The following is an 18,142-nucleotide window of genomic DNA, read 5'->3' as shown; positions in this document are numbered from 1 at the left end:
GAGAGAGAAACATCAATGTGCGGTTGCTGGGGGCCGTGGCCTGCAACCCAGGCATGTACCCTGACTGGGAATCGAACCTGCGATGCTTTGGTTTGCAGCCTGCGCTCAATCCACTGAGCTACGCCAGCCAGGGCGTTGCGTTTCTGTTTTTATTTTGCCTCCTTAAATATGTGTTCTTCCTACTGGCCTATGAGAGTATTCCTTGAGGTTCTGTCCTTAGAGCTTTGCTCACACACAAGATTGCATCTACTGCTCCCTCTTGATCCCCTCTGCTCTGGGTAATACAGGACTCAGGATGGTGGTTCACAAGTGGCAGTTCTTTTGCCAGAGGCACATGTAGAATTGTTTCTTTGCATGCACTTTATCTCGGGAATGATCACACGACCTACTATTGCCACTGCAATGTGAGCTAAAGTACCATTTGTTGCTTCTGGGCAGCAGCTTCACGAGCCGGCCCTGGGTTTGTCAAGTGCCTCTCCCAGTCTTGGTGATCAGCGAGACTATGTAGAGATGGAGCCCCCGTTAAACTGCATCCTGGAGAAATTAGGGTGAACAGTCTCACCGCTGAACAGCAGAGGCCATGGAGCATGAACTACAAATAAGCCATTGTTTCAAGCTACTGGGATTTTACTGTGGCTCTCGTTATTGCAGCATCACCTGGCCTGGCCTGACTGATACAACAGGCCAGTCCGACTTTTTTCCCCTCACGCTTAAGCTACACTTCAGCTATCATCAAGGTAGAAACCTTTTTTACTTATAGAAGTATAAGCCCAACATATCTTTACCTACATTCACCATTTCCTTCCTCAGCCCTGAAACATACCTCTCCTCCAACATTTGTTTTGTTTAGTGGCACCAACATTCTTGTAAAAAACTTTACACATGTAGTTACATTTTGTCCCAGCTTTATTTCCAACCCTGCTTTGTTGTTCCCACGGGTGCTTCCCAGGTCCAGCCTCAGTCCCTTCCTTCCTGGACTATCACACCTCGAGTCACCTCACTGCTTTCCAGTCTCTGTGCTTTATGATCCAGTGTACTTCCTGTGTCACCGGCCATTCATGAACATGACGAAGGCGGAAATCTGGGTCCTGTTATTCCTTTGCCCTGCCCCTCCCCCCACCACAGCTGAGCTGACACCTCAGTGGAAACAGAGGGTAAAGTCAACTGTCACCCAGGAAACCAGAGCATGCCCGTGACTCTCGGCGAGTCTGCTCTCTGTGGCGGCCACACTGACTCAGCAATCGCACCCACTTTCCTCACAAACCCTGTGAGCTGCTGAGTCATTTAATCCAAGTACCCCAATCTGGAATGACAAGTTTTTTTTTTAAACTGGCAAGTGTTAACGATCTGAGCAGAAATCCTCCAGCACTTTAAAGAAAGGCTCTACTGAAGGCTATCTGCTAAGACCAGCAGTCTGCTTCTGCTGTGGGAGGTAGAGGGGATCCTCTCGTTGCCGTTAAATGGCGGGGTTCAGGGAGCAAGCTGCAGCAGGCTCGGGGGTGTGTCGGGGGAGAGGCCAGAGAAAGGCATGCATACAACGTCTGTAAAGAAAATGTTTTATTTAAAGTGTTAAATACCATCACCAGAATGAATTTGATTTACATTAGTTGGTGTTCGTTACAGGACTAATCTGCCCTTTTTTTTTCCCCAACTGGAATTCCCTTTACTTTTCAAACACACTATGTACAGGGCAGCGGTGGTCGCCGGAGCGGTGCTATTTACACGACTAAACCACAAGTCGAGGTACAGACATGTGAAAATTAAAAAAAACACCAACTTTTAAATAAATACTGCATAATGACGAGTATGTACAAATATTCCATACAGTCATGTCCTTCTTATTAAAATTAGAAATAATTTATATAGGAATATGCACAAAAGATTATGTGACTGTGCCTTAGTATCAGGAAAATGGTAAACGTTTATTCTAAGGGAGAGTATAGACACTACAGGTCTATTAAACCAATTGTTGCTGGTACACAAGTGTCTAAATTATTTCAGTGAAGTTTTACTCACTCTTCGATCAGCTTTCCCCGGGGCCATCACCGATCTCAGAATGCCAAGACACAGTCTCGGTGAGTTCATATTGCACCACATAAAGAGAAGGCATTTTTCGTGATACTCATTTTAACTTTTGCACCATATCAGGCATGATAGTTTTTAATGGTCAGCACTGAATTTAAAAAGGAAAAGAAAAAGCAGTTTTTGTGCATGGCGTTGGTTTCAAGAAATGGTATGTGGATTTCAAAAGTTATCGCAAGAAACGCAAATCAACTTGTGGGAACATGCTATCACAGTGTACACGAAGAAACAGAAAGGGTGGGCGGCGTATCACGTTCACCAGCAGCTTTTCCTCTAAACAAGGGAACGCAAGAGAAATCTGACCTTGCAGCACCCCCTGATGGTGGTAACGACTGTCTGTAAACTCAAAGGCTGGGGTCTGACTTTGGGGGGATTTGTGCGTAGACTTTCTGTGATGGCTTCAAAGAACTAATAGGCAGATTGACTTTCTTCGAGTCGCCCAAAAATTGGAGCCTTAAAATGATTGGTTGTAAATTCCTGTTTACTACATTTCTTTAGAAATATAACTTGTGCAAAATTGAATTTGCTACAGAAAAATGAATTAATAAACAGCCGTGTCTCGGGGCTCCAGAGTTTTAGCGGTGTTTCTATTCACACAGTAAATGGAAAACGGCTCAAGAAATTGCTTTAATTAATTAAAAAACGCAACCTAAGCCTGTCTAGAAATAATGCTTTGACCCCTGTATGAATGATGCTGGTGCTAAAAACAAATGTATTAGACATTACCATGGCCACGTGAACTTAGAATTTTCCTGTAAACTAAATTGTGAAGGTGAAAATAAAATCACCATGCACTGTACCATAGATTGCAAAAGTTCAAATGTCTTCTTTCTCAAACACATGCTGACTTACTTTAATGCACTCCCAAGTCATGTTGCAAAATCCTTCCCAACATGCTTGAAAGAAAGAAAGCTCTTAAATATTGTTTCCCTTGAGAAATTTGTGAATTCAGAAGCATCTACAGCTCTGAATCAAAAGTGGGGTACAGAGAGTATCAGGTCAAAAACTCGCCATTTTTTAATATAATGTTCACTCTGGTAGGGAGAAAGAAAATAAAAGATTAAGAGAGGGAGGAGGGGAAAAAAGATGTGGACAATTTGCACATATTGAACTTCATTAGATTTGTATATTTAACGTGGAAGAAATTGAATATATACTTATTTGTCACATAAAGAGAATTTTAAGTATTTTCTAGAAAGTATTTTCATTTGTAATGTCTGCCAAAACACAGACTGTGATTTATAGTTTAAAGAATAAACATGGTGTGTCTTTGTATCACCCTGTTGCATTCTCTCCCCTTTTTAAAACCATGCATTAGTGAAATTTACTTTTAAAAATAATATAAATTGTTGAAAATGGCTGATTTTTATTTTTTTTGCAAGTTGCAGCCCCAAGAAAATAATTTAAGTATTCAGCTAATCTGTGTCCATGCAAAAAAAGGTTCATTAATTTCATTCAGTACAGTGTCGCCACGGAGTTCTGTTTCCCAGTGTCCCACACGTCCTGGCGTTACAGAATGACGCGCCCGCTGGAGCTCTGGTGCCGGCCGCCGCTCACGCCGGCCCGGCTGCTCCTGGTCGCCGTCCAGGGGAGGGCTGACGGTTTGTCCCGGACCACTTCTTTGGTCTCCTGCTTTTCACCTGATGCTTCCTAGGACTTTGCTCCTTGACCTGTAACATGGCTTAGTGGCTGTAGAGCTCCGTTTGTGTGGCATAGCAGGGCTTTGGGGTCAAGAGAAATGAAGAAAAAGGAACGATAAAAATATAAAGGTGCCATTGAAAAGGGCTTTTGTTGCATGAAACTGACTGATTCTTTGAGATTAATCCATGGCTTCAGATTGGACCAAAATTTGAGTGTTAACTGAACTCCAGACCTGACAGTTCTTCATAGCTCTGCTCTTTCACCTGAGGGCCTTCTGTAGGGCACAATGTGTGCGACTTCCTCTGAGAACACAGGATCGCTTTGTATCCCTAGAAACGGGCTCAGAAGACACAACATTAAGCATGCAGTGTTACCAGGGTTAGCGACCTGTGATTTTTTTTTGTAACGCTGGTTGCTATGACAACAGTTTTACAGCTGCTATGAACGAGAGTAAGAAGGTCCGGTTGAACTTTCCAGAGACGATTGGGAAGCTCTTCTCGTCAGAGGGGCCAAGGTTGGATCTACCAGGGAGGAAGGGGGGAAAAGTTTGTACCATCCAATCACCATATTGGATAGCTCCAGTTCATCCAAAAGTATCTGGGCCACTCCCATAAAAGATTTGTGATCCATGCGGCCATAGTCTCCCCAGACAATGATCTATTGGCAAAATAGAAAGGAGAGTAATGTCAGTATTACCACGCACACAAAAACTTGTACATTAAACTACATTCAGTTAACGTGCTCACGCCAAACACCAGGTTAAACAGCCACACTGACCGCTGGGTGGTCGTCTCTCATGACTAGAGTGCAAAGGTGCACGAGGAAGACTGTGAAGGGTGAAACCAGACAGCAATCCAGGAAGGCTGGCATTTATGCGTGACGGCGGTTTGCAAGTCTGGACCTCACTTGGAAGGGAACAACACTGTCTACAGCTTTACAGCACTAGCCGGGGCTTCGAAGCTTCCCAGGAATTTCCAGTGTGGGGAACAGGGAAGAATACGGGAAGTAAAGATGCTGGCTGGAAGGTCTGACCCCAGGAAAGTGTTTCCTTAGGTCAGGGATAAACAAGTCAGTCAATACCTGTAAAACCTTCCCTTGGGGGCTTTCTTCGAAAGACAACAGCTGCTGGTATAGGGGTTCCAGCGTTTTTCTTGCCACTTTTGTTTTCTTTTTGGCTACGCAGACTCCGTTATCGAGCAGATACACCTTCACGTACGGTGCTTGGGACAGAAAACACAGGGGAGAGGTAAGGGGTGAGCGGTGGTTAACGAACACCCAACTCTGGGTGACACCTGCGACCAGGCACCCTCAGCCTGGGGGGACCGGCAGCCCAAAGTCCCCAGCCTCTCCGCATCACGTCAGCATCGTTCGGTCAATGCCAGGCCACCACCAGCTACCCGGGCAGTTTTGGGCAGCGCTGGCCTAGCCTCTGAGCTGATTACTATTTTGCCATCAACGGGTTAAATACATTTGAAGTCTGCATTAAATTAAGGTGAAATGCTTCTAGTCCCTAATAACATTCAAGGGAGACGTCTTAATCTTTCATTTTTTAATACTTAAGTCTAATTAAACACACTTGAAGCCATATTGTTTTACTCACCCACACTCATAAATCACTTATTTATTGCTCAAAAGGGTTTTTTTTTTGGATAGTAAATTTGTTTAGTAAACACTAAAGGGTTTGTTAACTGATGGTGGTGTGGGTACAGGGTGAGGTGTTATGTAACATGCCCCAGTTAGCTGGAAAGAGGCAACTAATTACGGATTCCATAGCTAGAAATTTGTCCGACACACTCTTCCTTCATAAAAGCATTTGCATGCATGTGGGCATTATTTTATTCTTTACAGTAGAGTGGCCTATCTCCAAGACCTTCCTACACACACTTGCCTTAATCACCACCGCAAGGTTGTACAATAGGTCATATACATTATGATTTAGAATTTCTGCAAGGATAGCAAAGTTAAGAGATGCAAAATTACAACCAGCCAGCGGAGGTGCTGAGGTGAGAAACCGAGTTTCAGACTCAGGAGAACCGTTCCGTACATCCGACCCGATGACGCACACGTCTGCACAGAGCAGCTGGGCTCTGGCACTTCCCACGCTACCGGCGCCTCGGCGCATGCCTTCCTCCCCGCACGAACTACTTCCTGTGAAGGTCTTATACTGACAATGCCCTGCGTACATCGGCTTATGCTGCTTTGGGCCCCTATCTGTTTTTATTCTAATTCCAGGGCCCTAAGGATCCCAAGGGGAATTCTGAAGTTCCAGGTAAACTGAAGACTACTACGAAACACCAGCTAACGGGAAAAAGAACTACTTCCGGACGTGCCGTGCAAAATGCGGTACCTAAGTGCAGCAGTACTCATTCTGCGCTGGTTTCTACCACACAGGGGCTCATTTAACAACGCATGCCGTGCCCGCCAGTCCGCTTGAGTGGTAATAGAAGAATCTCTGCTGCTTTTTACCTGGCAGTGTCTTGGAACCTGGTTTTACAACAAGGCCACGGGCCCGAATGATCTCCACCTCCAACTGTCCCTTCTTGTCCATCATTCCCACCTGGATGTCACCTAGAGGTGTGCGAGGAAAGACAAGCAGGACTCAGTGGTACATCAGTGAAACACGCTGTGCCCAAGGCCCTGGCTGAGCATCCCTTTCCCCTTTCCCATGTATCTTCCCAAATTCATACTGTATTTACAATTTTACCAATGATAGCTCGCTTTAAAAAGCATATAAATGAAATGGAAAAAAGTTCAGTTGAAAAATTTTTTAACTGCTAAAATATAAAATACTCATTTCTGCTGATGATACTGTGAAAAGTCCTGGGAAACCAGAGAATGTGATTTTCAACGATCTAAAAGAAAAACAAAACCACGAGACAGAAATGCTTACCCATTGCAGGCGTAGCCAGAGTCTGACGCCCCACCAGCTGGGCAGGGCCGAGGCCATCCAGAAAGTCACTGAACTGGCTGTCAGAGGCCAGGCGGACCCCGGGGAAAATCAGACTAGAAGCAAAATGACATACGGGGTTAAACCCTGAACCCCTGCTTGCATTCAGGCAGCCCCGGTTTCCCTGTGGCCCCTTATCGGGGCAGGAGCACTTGGTACCACTATTTTGCCACTGACATTAATTGGATCCCAACACCCCGCTCCACCTCCCGTGGTTCGCCCTCCCGATCCTCCAGCAGCCCGTGTGTGTCACCAGCAGTGCCCGTCACACTGGACTGCAGGCCTCTGTGCGTCTTTCTCTTCCCTGTCCGCAGACACGGACTGTGGTTTCTATCAGTGGCGATCAGTACATAGGGAACGCTTACTGCATAACTGGCGTTACCATATTTAATCATCCTGGCTGCACTATGAGACAGGTTCTATTATTTAACCCATTTCACAGATGAAGACACTTTTTTTGGATCACTCCCACCGTCACGCAAACATACCGTTATTTCGTCCACTTTGAAAGAAACCCCTTCCCCTCGCCCCACTCTCCTCGCCTGCACCACCCCGCTCCTCCTCTCCCAAAACTTCTCGAAAGACCTGTCTCCACGTGCCGTCTTCCGTTTCATTCCTCTCACCCTCCCTCGGAATTCTAGGTTTTCCTTGCTCTTTTCCTTGCTCTGTTTTTCCCTACTCCACTACAATTTCTCAGATCAAGGTTACATAATAGCCGCAGTGGTAAATCGAACTGCTAACACTCTATACTAATTCATACTAATCTAACGGCATCATTTGACACAATCAACCTCTGCTTCTCCCTTGAGACCCTTTCCACACCTTGTTTCCCAGACTCTCCCCTGCTCTGGCCCTCTTTTCGGCCCTCTACCCCCGACTCCTTTACTGGCTCCACCACCAGACACTGGGAGCTCGATCCTTGGACCTCTCGTCATTTCATTTCCGAGCCCCAGTTCCCTCAGGAGTCTCATCCGGTCTCCTGGCTTTAAACACCATCTATGCTGATATGACCTAGGTTGACACCTCCAGCCTGGAACTCTCCCTTGGACCCTGGACCTGTATTCTAACTGCTCTGTCAACATATCTGCCAACATATGTGTCACAGACATACCTGACACAGACATCAGTTTTCCATTAGACATATTAGTCAACATGTCTAATGCGAAACTGATATAGAACTTGTCCCAAATCCCAAACAAACCAACCTCTAACTCTGTTCCCCTCAGAGGGTCAATGTATCAACCTGAAATTTCACCCTATCAATTGCTCAAGCTTGGAGTGGTCCTTCCTCTTTGTTATAGATTGAATTGTGTGCCCCCCTCACCCCTGCTGCAAGTCATATGGTGAAGCCTTAACCCCCAGGATGGCTGTGTGGAGACAAGGCCTTTAAAGAGGTACTTGAGATTGAATGAGGTCCTAAGGCTGGGGCCTTAATCTAATACGACCGGTATCCTTATAAGGAGAGACACCAGAGACGTGCACCCACAGAGGGAAGGCCAAGGGGGGCCTCAGTGAGAAGGCGGCCACCTGCAAGGCAAGGAGAGAGGCCTCAGGAGACAACCCTGCTCATTCCTTCGTCTTGATCCAGAACTACGAGAAAATAGATTTCTGTTGTTTAAGCCATCTCGTCTTGGGGTCTTTTATGGCAGCCATAGAAAACCAATACACTCTCTTTCTCTCATTAGTTACAGCAAATGTATCAACAAATCTTATTGGTTCTATTGTCAAAACACACCTAGAATCTGACCCCACTAAGGCTGCCACTCTGGCCCAAGCCATCATTTCCAGTCTTCTGCATTTCTGCTACAGCTCTCTGATTGGTCTCCCTGCTGCCACCATGGTTCTCACAGCAGTCAGAACCCTCTTTCAGCTGTCAGGCCTCTGCTCGACACCCTCCACTGACTTCTCAGCCCTCTCAGAGTAAAAGCAGTACCTTTCAATAACGTGTAAAGACGACACAGACTGTCCACCCCAGCTCGCCATATCCCAACTCCCAGGCTGTTGCTACTCTCGTCCCTGCTCCACAGGGCCGCCTCCCTTGCTGACGCCAGGTGGCTCCTGCCTCAGGGTCTCTGTGCCACTTCTGCATGGAACGTTCCTCCCGCAATACCCAGATGTTCACCCGCCTCCTTCAGATTTTTACTTCAGTGTGTCCCTTCACTGTCTACCCCCCATGAAACCCCACCTATACCCTCTCACATCTCTCTCCGTCTTTGTTTTCCACCTTAGAACTTATACTACCTGATCTACTCCACAGTTTACTGATTTTTCTTCTTTAAGGGCTGCCTTGCCTACTACACTGAGAGTCTGGTGAAAGGAGAGCTTGTCCCTTTTCTCCTGTTTTGTTCACTGGTCCATCTCCAGCACCTAGAACAGTGCCTGGGGTGTTGTCAGCACTTAATGGATACTTGCTAAGCTCAATCAATTAATTAAAATGAAGCCTAGAAGCTCTCTCAAGTTCCTGTAGTACCACCCCCCTCCCCGCCCAAACAACGGCCAGATGAGAACTGAAGCCCACGTGATGGTGAAGCCCACGGTCTTAACCACCAACTGACTCGGCTCCCTCGTGTGGCTCATACCGCCAGCCCACGGCTCAGTGCCTGGGGCACCAGAAGTTCTGGGCTCCCTCTGGTGAGCGAACCTCTGCATGCTGGTACCAGTCCTCCAATGAGACTGCGAACATCTGAAGTGCAGGGGCCGTGTAAACATTTCGATGTCCCAAACAGGTGTGATGTTGTGCTTTGCAGTGCACATTTCCTTTTTACTTGAATCTCCGTCCCTTCGGAGACATCCTTAACACCAAATCTACTTCTGCCCCAACCTTAATTTCCAAATGTACGGTTAATCCAAACATTTTCCCGTTTCTGTAAGTACCCCACATAACCTTATTCATAAATGCATGGAAACCATACACATCCTTTGCGTTTATATAATCGTGCCAGCCGGATGATCCGGAGGGCTTACCATGGTACTCCGCCCACAGTGCCTGCAGCCTCACCTCTGTGAGCCGGCCCCACAGATGCTGTCTAAACATCTGATGCAACGGGGTGAAGGCAGGAAGCCCCACTCTGCTCTATCAACGCCATCGACGCACCCATCTACTGACCTGCAGCTGCTAACTATTGTTAATTTCTTGGTGGTGAGGCCACACAATCTTTACAAATGCTTTAAAAATATCTCAGGTACAGATGATTCAAGGGGAAGCTACACGATAACCACACAGGAAAGGCTCACCAATTCTCTCTGCGGCATTCCTTTCTGTCTAATTACATTTATCCGAACTGTTTGTTACTGCATGGAACTAAGTATGTACCAGTATTCCACACTTTTCAGTAGTCACTCTTAGAGCAAATATTTTAAAAATCAGCACTGTTCACAGAGTGTGTGGCATGAGTGCTTATTACTTCTGTGCTTTTATGTGTATTATTCAAGCTAGGGAAAATTTTTATTTGCATGCACTGCGAAAGTCACATTTTAGCATCTTGCCATTAAAGCAAGACATTTTATCTGCAGACCTATTTCCCTTGATGTGAAAAGCCAGATACGTCACAATTCTCAGTGGCAGCTGAGCAAAAGTCCCCCTCACGGCATGCGAGCCAGTGAAAACTAAGAAGGTGCTGCAGAGAGTGGGAGCTGGGTTTCGTGAGAGCGGAGAGGCGGGCGCGGAAGGGCGCAGGCACGGCCAGCCCCACTCACTTTCCTTCCGAGCTGTAGCTGTTCATGCTGCCATCGGTGGACTCCCGGCTCGCCTGCCGCGTCATCCAGTTCCTCATTTCCACCGCCAGGCCCGTTTCTGTGCTCCTCTGCACGGTGCTCCGCAGCTTCTTGCCCCCTGCTTCTGCACAGACACAAGACAAAAGGGGCGAGAGCTTTGTCATCACCACCTGGTGACAAAGAGCAGGAGCCAACACTCGGAGGTTCTCGGCAGAAAACAACTGTGCAAACACAAAGCACTTTTATTAAGGAGAAAGGCAGAAAAGGTTTTTCAAACAGTGTCTTGTTGAGTGGGATGAAAATTTTCTAAAAGTCTTCAAGAAGCACAAAATACCATTGTTTTATTTCCATTTAAAACAGTGTTCAAACTGGTAACAAAAGGAACAGAAAGGCTGAACCTACGGAAAATAAAATAAGCTTTGTTTTTATTGTGATATTTAAATGCAAGATTCATTTATACCTGTCTTTTTCTTTTTCCTTTCTCTTTGTCATATAACTAAGCCTTCACATTCTTTCCAAAGAACAGGTGGCAATACTCAATTGCAGCCTTAACTTTCACAAGAAAACCTATTTTTGTAGGGTGACTGATACTGGAAGGCAAAGCAAGCTACACAAAGGAGACAGCCCTGTTTGGTAACAGTTTCACATCTGCTGGAAACTTTCAGAGAGATTCTCAAAGGAATACAAAAAGCCAGAAATGTCATGTAAACAGAGCTTTTTAAGTTTTGGTCAGTTATGTCCTCCAAACAGGAAACCGAGTCAAGGACCGCAGATGGGACAGAGGCAGAAGCGCTGGGACAGAGGCAGAAGCGCTACCTGAGAGGTGGGGAGGAGGGGCTTCTTCACAGAGGACGTGGGGAATTTGAGCGGAGTTTGCAGAACGGGCAGCTCCAGACACAGGAAGAAGCAAGGAGAGAGTGCTTTCACTGGGGGAACAGCACGGACAAGGCTGTGCAGATGAGGATGGCGACAGGCAGCCGAGGGAGGTGCAAACGCTCAGACGAGGTGGAGTGGTAGTGAGGGGGGAGGTCAGACCAGAGACTGAGCCCACATCCAACAAGGCTTTGCGTGTCGGGAGGTGGAGCAGAGAGACTACTATCACCCTAGCAACAGGGCGAGGGTCCCACTTATCGGCAATAACTTACTTTTCGTCAGGTCTAAATATTTATCGGAATTGAGCATGCATGTCATTAGTTTCTAGGGGGACTTAATAAGCTCTTTTAATGCCTAATATTAATCATTTCATTTTAGATCAATAAATATTTGCTGACATTGCCAGGGACTTGTTGAAATCCTTTTCACCAAGCCTCTTCACAGTATTTACCATTTTGAAACACTGCTTTAAATTTCACCTACTCTCCATTTCCAACTCTGATGTTCATCAAAATGCTTTAAAAAGTATGTACAAAATAAAAGCGATGACTCATTTCCAACTCAGTTCCATTATCCAACACTGATATTTTAGATGATTGATCATAAACATGTTGTACTGATATGACCTTAAGATGGTATAAAGCATCCTCCATTGAGGACAGAAAGCTCTTCTTTGCAGAGGAATGCCAGTTACGAAATGTAAAAGGAATAAATAAATTTTCAAGTTACTAATTTGTAACCCCCAAGGGAGAAAAATGATTCAAAACAGGCACACAGATGGATGCAAAAATCATTGGGTATTCATACGAGTCAGAAATAAAATAAGATCATTCTGCAGATTAGATCTTCTTGTTAGAGAAAAACGGACTTTACCCCCAGGAGCCCTGGCCGCCACCATCCCCCTCAGGTGGTCAAACTCAGCACCGCTAGTGGGGCGGACACGCGCTTCCTGACATCAGCCACACAGTACCGCCTGCCCAGTCATCTCAAACAAAAGTATACAACCTGTTTCTCATCAGGTCTTTGGGACCAGCTTCTAGTTTTCAAAAACACAGGAGAGAGAGCAAGAAGATAAATGACACAATAAAAAAAATTAGGCAAACCCAGAACATGGTTTTTTGTTTAAGAGAACTGGCTTAGTCTCTTAAAATAATTACTATCATAAAAACAAACAAACAAACAAACAAGGTAGGTGAATTGTTCCAGACTTAAAAATATCACAGAGAGATAACTATTAAATGTGATGAGTGAGTGATTTATTTTAGGGAAAATAAATAAAAACAAGAAACCATAAAAAGCAAAGTACTTTAAAATCAATTTTAGACATGTAGGGAAAATCTGAATACAGATTTGATATTAAATGGGAGAAGAAAATTACTGATTTTCCTAGGTAGATAATGGCATGTATTATAAAAAAATGTCCTCGTCATTACAAGATATATGCTGAAGTACTTATACCTGAAATGTTATATTATCTGCAATTTATTTCCAAATGGTGCAGCAAAAAAACTCATAAAACAAAAAGAATAAAATGTTTGAAAAAAAGGATAGGGATAAAGAGTAGATCTCCAAATGACCACATCAAAAAGTAAAAAAAAAAACAAAAACAAACCAAAAAATCCCTGGCTGGTGTGGCTGAGTGGAGTGTGTGCCCACAGGTCCCCAGTGGGAGGGCACTAGAGAGGCAGCCACATATTGATGTTTCTCTCCCTCCCTTCCCCTCTCTCCAAAAATAAATAAACAAAAACTTGAAAAAAAGTGAAAAAAAATTTGTCCAGGTGTGAACCGGAATCATGGAAGGTACTAGGCTGGTGTGAGGGAGCGGGGCGAGGGCTGAGTCCTGCCCTCTCCACACAGCTGAGTGACTGCTCCCTTCCCGTGACCAGCGCTGTGTTAGCAACCACCGTCAAGTGCGATGTCCAACTCCCATCAAGTCTGAAAGTGAGGAATGAGGTTATGCGCAGGAACCACGACTTTCAAAAGTGGTGAGATTCCTAGGGGTCTTTGCAATGTCAAAGATCTTTTGCTTTTCGTTTAATGTCTGACTGCATCACAGCAAAAGTGGAGAAAATCTGCTGTGAGAACCAGCCGACATTCACCAAAGAATAACAATATAACGAGTACGTAATTCTTTCGTTTACAGATTGCTGTTTACATGCGTCCTCTTCAGAACAACTCTTAACAATGCCATTTGACAGACACAGCATCCAAGTCCCCAGGGGGTTACACGACTCCCTGAAGCCACACAGGAAAGGGCAGAACTGGAGTTTGTGCACAGTTCTCAGACTTCAAATTCTCTGCTATGCTCGGGTTTGCTGTCAGAATATAACCAAGGGGTAGCCTGTGCCCCAGTCAAGGGAGACGCTGCTAAACCAACTCTGCCCGGCCTGTGGAAGGCCCTGTGAGAAGCAGACGGGGCGGGCGGTGGGTGGAGGAGCAGAGCGCAGTGAAGAGGTCAGGTCCGGGTGTCAAACTGCTTCTTTCTGAACTCCCACCCTGCCATGTACAGGCTGGGCGACACCGATTAAGTTACCCTCTCCTTGACTCAGTTTTCTCAAACTGAAATGGTGATGATAAGAATGATGTCTGTCTCATAGAATTTTTGTGAGGATTAAAGAAAAGAATAAATTCAGAGTGCTTAGGCTAGTACCGGATGCACAGAAAGTCTTCAATTAATGGCACTGTTATTACTGCTAGCAGATAGGGAATCGGTAAACATGCATTCTGGGCGCATCTCTGCCACTAGCGAGCTGTCTCTGTGTCTTCTCTGAGTCCCATCCCCTCTCTGAGACTCTGGTTCCTCATTCACAAAACAAGGCAGGGGAGAGGGAGGGGTGACAGATGATCTCTGATCTCTTTTAGCTCTGGAGTCTCTGAGTCGGTATCATTAGTGCATGGCTAACACCACGATTAACAGCACATATTAAGGACGAAAATGCTACTCACTATCACCTGATGGAACCAAACAACTCCAAGCAATATGCTGGGCACTGATAAGAGCTCTTTAAAACGTGCCTTTTAAATGTACTTTTTTATCAGATACATTTGCAGATACTTAAAAAGTAAAAGTATTTCTCAGCGCCACAAATCCTTTGCATCGCATTAACAGTAAAAATAGCAACCTAAATATAATTCATTATGGTGATTCAGTTAGTGTTCCAAGTGCTCTGTCATGTTACTCAGCCTGAAAACTGCATCTACGAAACACCAAATGTCTCCATAAGGTGGATGCGGCCGGCAGAATTCTAAGATGGCCTATTGATTCTGCTACTTTACGTGGAGAAGGGATTTTGCAGATGTGATTCAGGTTACTAATCAGTCAACGTAAAGGTGTGGAGATTATCAGAGCGGGCCTAACATATCCACAGGAGTCCTTTAAAAGCAGAGTGCTTTCTCTGGAAGGTTCCGGAAGAGTCTGTGGGAAGACCTGAAACCCCAGGAGGAGTGAGCCGCTGGCTTGAAGCTGGGGGGGGGGGGGGCCCTGCAGAAGGGGCTGAGAGGGCCTGACTGACGGCAAGGAAACAGGGACCCCAGTCCTACAGCTGCAGGGGACTCAATGCGGCCACCACCTGAATGAAGCTGGAACAGACTACCTTCCAGAGCCTCGAGACAAGAACTCGACCCAGCCAGCACCTCGATTCCAGCCTCGTGATACCTAAGCAGGAAACCCGGCCACGGCCCATGGGACCTACGTAGCCGTGAACTAATAAATGGAGGTTGTTTTAAGCTGTTAAACTTGTGATAACTGGTAATTAACAATAAGTAATTTTTTAGGTAATTTTTAATGGAGAGACCTATGAAAATAATTTATTGCAACCATAGGAGTGGACCAACTGAAATTATTTGTAAGAACTCAACAGCTGTGATTAAAAAGTGTATATATTTTTTAAAAGTTTATATACACACCCTACACACATATACATGTACAGTGTGTGTGTATGTTTGTGTGTGTGCATCAAGCTGTTTACAAATACTAAGGTAAACTAAGGCCCAGATTGTATGTTAGAGTTCTTGAACCCCTAACTCTCCTAATTTGGTATTTTAAGCCAACGTGCATTTGGAGAAGATGCCTGCAGCTAGAAATCAACTTCTTGACTTGCAAAACATCAGGAGGGCAAGCTGAACACAGAAGGTGTCCTGCCATCTGCTCAGCGTGGTCTGATGACTCATTTACTTGACACCTGCTGCATTCAAAGTAAGCCACTTGGTTAAATAAGCTACCAAAGGGTCAGCTCCCTAACAATATCTGAAAATCGGAAAACCCTGAGTGACTTCACGATAAAAACCAGAACGTCCTCTTTGCTACAATCTGGAAACTCTCCTGAGCCCCAGGACGAGGCTCACAATGAAATGCCGAACTTACAGTCACGGCGACCTCGGTCCAAACCCTGTCTCCACAGAGCCCCTTCCCGCCTGCTCTCACCGGGGAGGTCTCACCGTCTTCTGTCGCAGACACGCTTACTCCAGAGTCCAAATTTTCTTGATGTCAGTGTGGAAAACAATTTATGGAAACAGGGTTCATGGGTTGGTAGTTTCTGAAAACTGACTTTAATTTTTAGTTTTGACCCTAATTTATGTTCCTTGAGTTAATAAGGCACTATTTTTACATTTTACTCAAAATTACCTTTTGCAGTGTCAGTGTAACTTAGAGAAGCTGTTTTGTATTCTATTTAGAGTTTAAAAATGACTTAAAACTAGAACTCCTGAAATTAATGACTCACCGAACTTCAGAAGCTGTCTTAGGGACCCAGGGCACCTTAGTAACTGACATCCCACTCACTGCAGCGGCAACAAGCTGAGGCCCAGAGAGATCACGTCCTCTCCAGCAGAAGGTTTTCATCTTTGAAAACCCGGAATCATTTCAAATTGCACTTCAGCTCTCTTCCGTCATGCTCCTCTAACTCCTCAAACTTTCAAGTGTAAGGATTGCCTCCAGCACTCTCCCCAAGTTCCATGGAGGCCCGTGGGGTTGTAACTGCCCATCCACAGATTGTACAGGTTTTATACTGACATGAAAGCGGCTGATTGATTGATTGATTGACAGATTTACCTGATTTATTGATTTACCTGATTTGTCCTGCAAGATCTCAATATGTGGATACTATTTTTGCGTAAAATAAAAGCTTGTGCACTTATATTTACGTTTATTAGAGCTTCTAACTATAATTAATATAATGCAAATCTCTGAAAGTCTGAACAAAATGGGGACAAATATCTGACAATTTCTTTTGGGCTAATCCAGAATCTGCATCAAAAATTAAACTAAAATAAAATTTAAGAAAAACCAACCATTGATTTTCAAAATTGTTTCAGAGTTTAACACAGGTTCATTTATTCCAATAGCTTTGTTACAACTATTGTGAAAGTTATGTAGTTAAAAGCTATAATACAGTTAACACATTGTATGCAGGAAACGTATTTATACGTTTTACGTTGACTGGTAGTAGAGCTCACAATAAAAACTACCCGCAAACAATGTGTTAACTACAAGCAGAGGTCATAATCATGTAGATATTAGGGCTGTTTAAATATATTCACTTTTCTCCCTGCCTCTAAAGCAAAGTGGGGTCATGTGACTTGCTTGGCCAATGAAGTGTGAGCAGAACTGGGTCCTGCAACTCCAGGGCAGAAGCTTTGGCAGCTGTGTGACTACCCAGTCCCCCTGCTATCTGTGGAACCCGATGGCAACTCGTGCCTCCATCAGTCCGGGTCTCTGAGTGCAGCTGCAAGGACTCTCATTGGACACGCAGCTAAAGAGAGACATGAAATTTTTTGTGTGAAGCCACTGATAATTTTGATTTTTATTACTGCAAACCAGCCTAGCCTATGTAACAGATACACAAACAATAGCCATAAGACAATAGTTCATTTCCATATAACTAGGAGGTTTTAAGTTTTTGTAATTTTTCCTTTTTTCAATGTCATTAAAATATTGCCTACTTTGAATGCCATTCTGTTACTAAAAACTCTGAGTCTGATATTTGATTTTATAATTGCCTCCATGGCTTTTGTCTTATCAGGATAATTTAAGAAATTTTAATAATTGTTTTTACACTTCAGATTCATATTTTAAATACATTAAAATAATTTTAAATGAACCTTTAATTTTAGAACAGTTTTAGATTTTCTTGAAGATGGTACATTAAATTCCACCTAATTTCCTCTATTTAGATTTCCTTATTTTTTACGTGAAGTTTTTTCCCCCGATCCACGATCACGATGTCACGTTTAGTCATCATGTCTCCGTGGGCTCTTTGAGGAGATAGAAATCCAGACTGTTGAATACTCTATTGTGGAAGACACCTTTGTTCTCTTCAAAGGACAGTGTCATAAAAAATGCAAGTACTGCTTTAGATTAAACAAAACAATCAAATACAATGAATGAGCCTTGACTAGATCCTGGATTTACAAGAAAAACAACACAATAGAAAGCTATAAAAACACTTTTGAGACAACTGAAGAAAACTAAATATGGAATATTAGATGATAAAGAGTTTTGGCTAATCTTACTGTTCATGTAATTTGTAAAAACAAACTAGGAGACACACAGCAAGGGATGAGATTGGCAGTGGACTCTCCAACATTCACAACACCACACACCATCTTAGCGCGTCGTCCGTGTACATGTGCATGTGTGAAGGGAAGGGGAGGGCAGAGGTCGGGAAGATGAAGTCAACGCCAAATCCGTCAGTTGATACAGTGGATGTGCATCGTACCAGTCCTTTTCTGTATGTTTAGAATGTTTCATAGTGAAAGTTGGGAAAAATTCAATGACTAAATTGTAAATAAAGGGAGAAAAAAGAGCTATTGTTTCCTGATTTACTACGAAACACCTTGGATATAAAATCCACCTCTCTAGTCCTCCTAACAGTGTGGTATGGCGGT

The 18,142-nt window shown here is 44.3% G+C and overlaps 1 protein-coding gene across 39 annotated transcripts in view; it reads right to left on the bottom strand.

Moving 5' to 3' along the window:
• Window positions 1–1,542: 1,542 nt before the first annotated feature.
• The window catches only part of RIMS2 (regulating synaptic membrane exocytosis 2), a 463,509-nt gene continuing 446,909 nt past the window's right edge, over window positions 1,543–18,142 (bottom strand). For all 39 annotated transcript variants that reach the window (XM_028533564.2, XM_028533552.2, XM_028533553.2 and 36 more), the window contains 5 exons: window positions 10,367–10,508; window positions 6,614–6,726; window positions 6,190–6,291; window positions 4,804–4,943; window positions 1,543–4,380 (listed from right to left, as the gene is read on the bottom strand). In XM_028533564.2, the coding sequence (XP_028389365.1) occupies window positions 4,162–4,380; window positions 4,804–4,943; window positions 6,190–6,291; window positions 6,614–6,726; window positions 10,367–10,508 (716 nt within the window). In that variant the 3' untranslated portion in view covers window positions 1,543–4,161. The remainder of the gene's footprint in view (window positions 4,381–4,803; window positions 4,944–6,189; window positions 6,292–6,613; window positions 6,727–10,366; window positions 10,509–18,142) is intronic.

Source organism: Phyllostomus discolor, chromosome 7, assembly GCF_004126475.2.
Source record: "Phyllostomus discolor isolate MPI-MPIP mPhyDis1 chromosome 7, mPhyDis1.pri.v3, whole genome shotgun sequence".
In the NCBI taxonomy this organism is placed as follows: Eukaryota; Metazoa; Chordata; class Mammalia; order Chiroptera; family Phyllostomidae; genus Phyllostomus; species Phyllostomus discolor.
The sequence above is the reverse complement of the archived record's forward strand: the minus strand, read 5'-3'. Positions and strand labels throughout refer to the sequence as shown.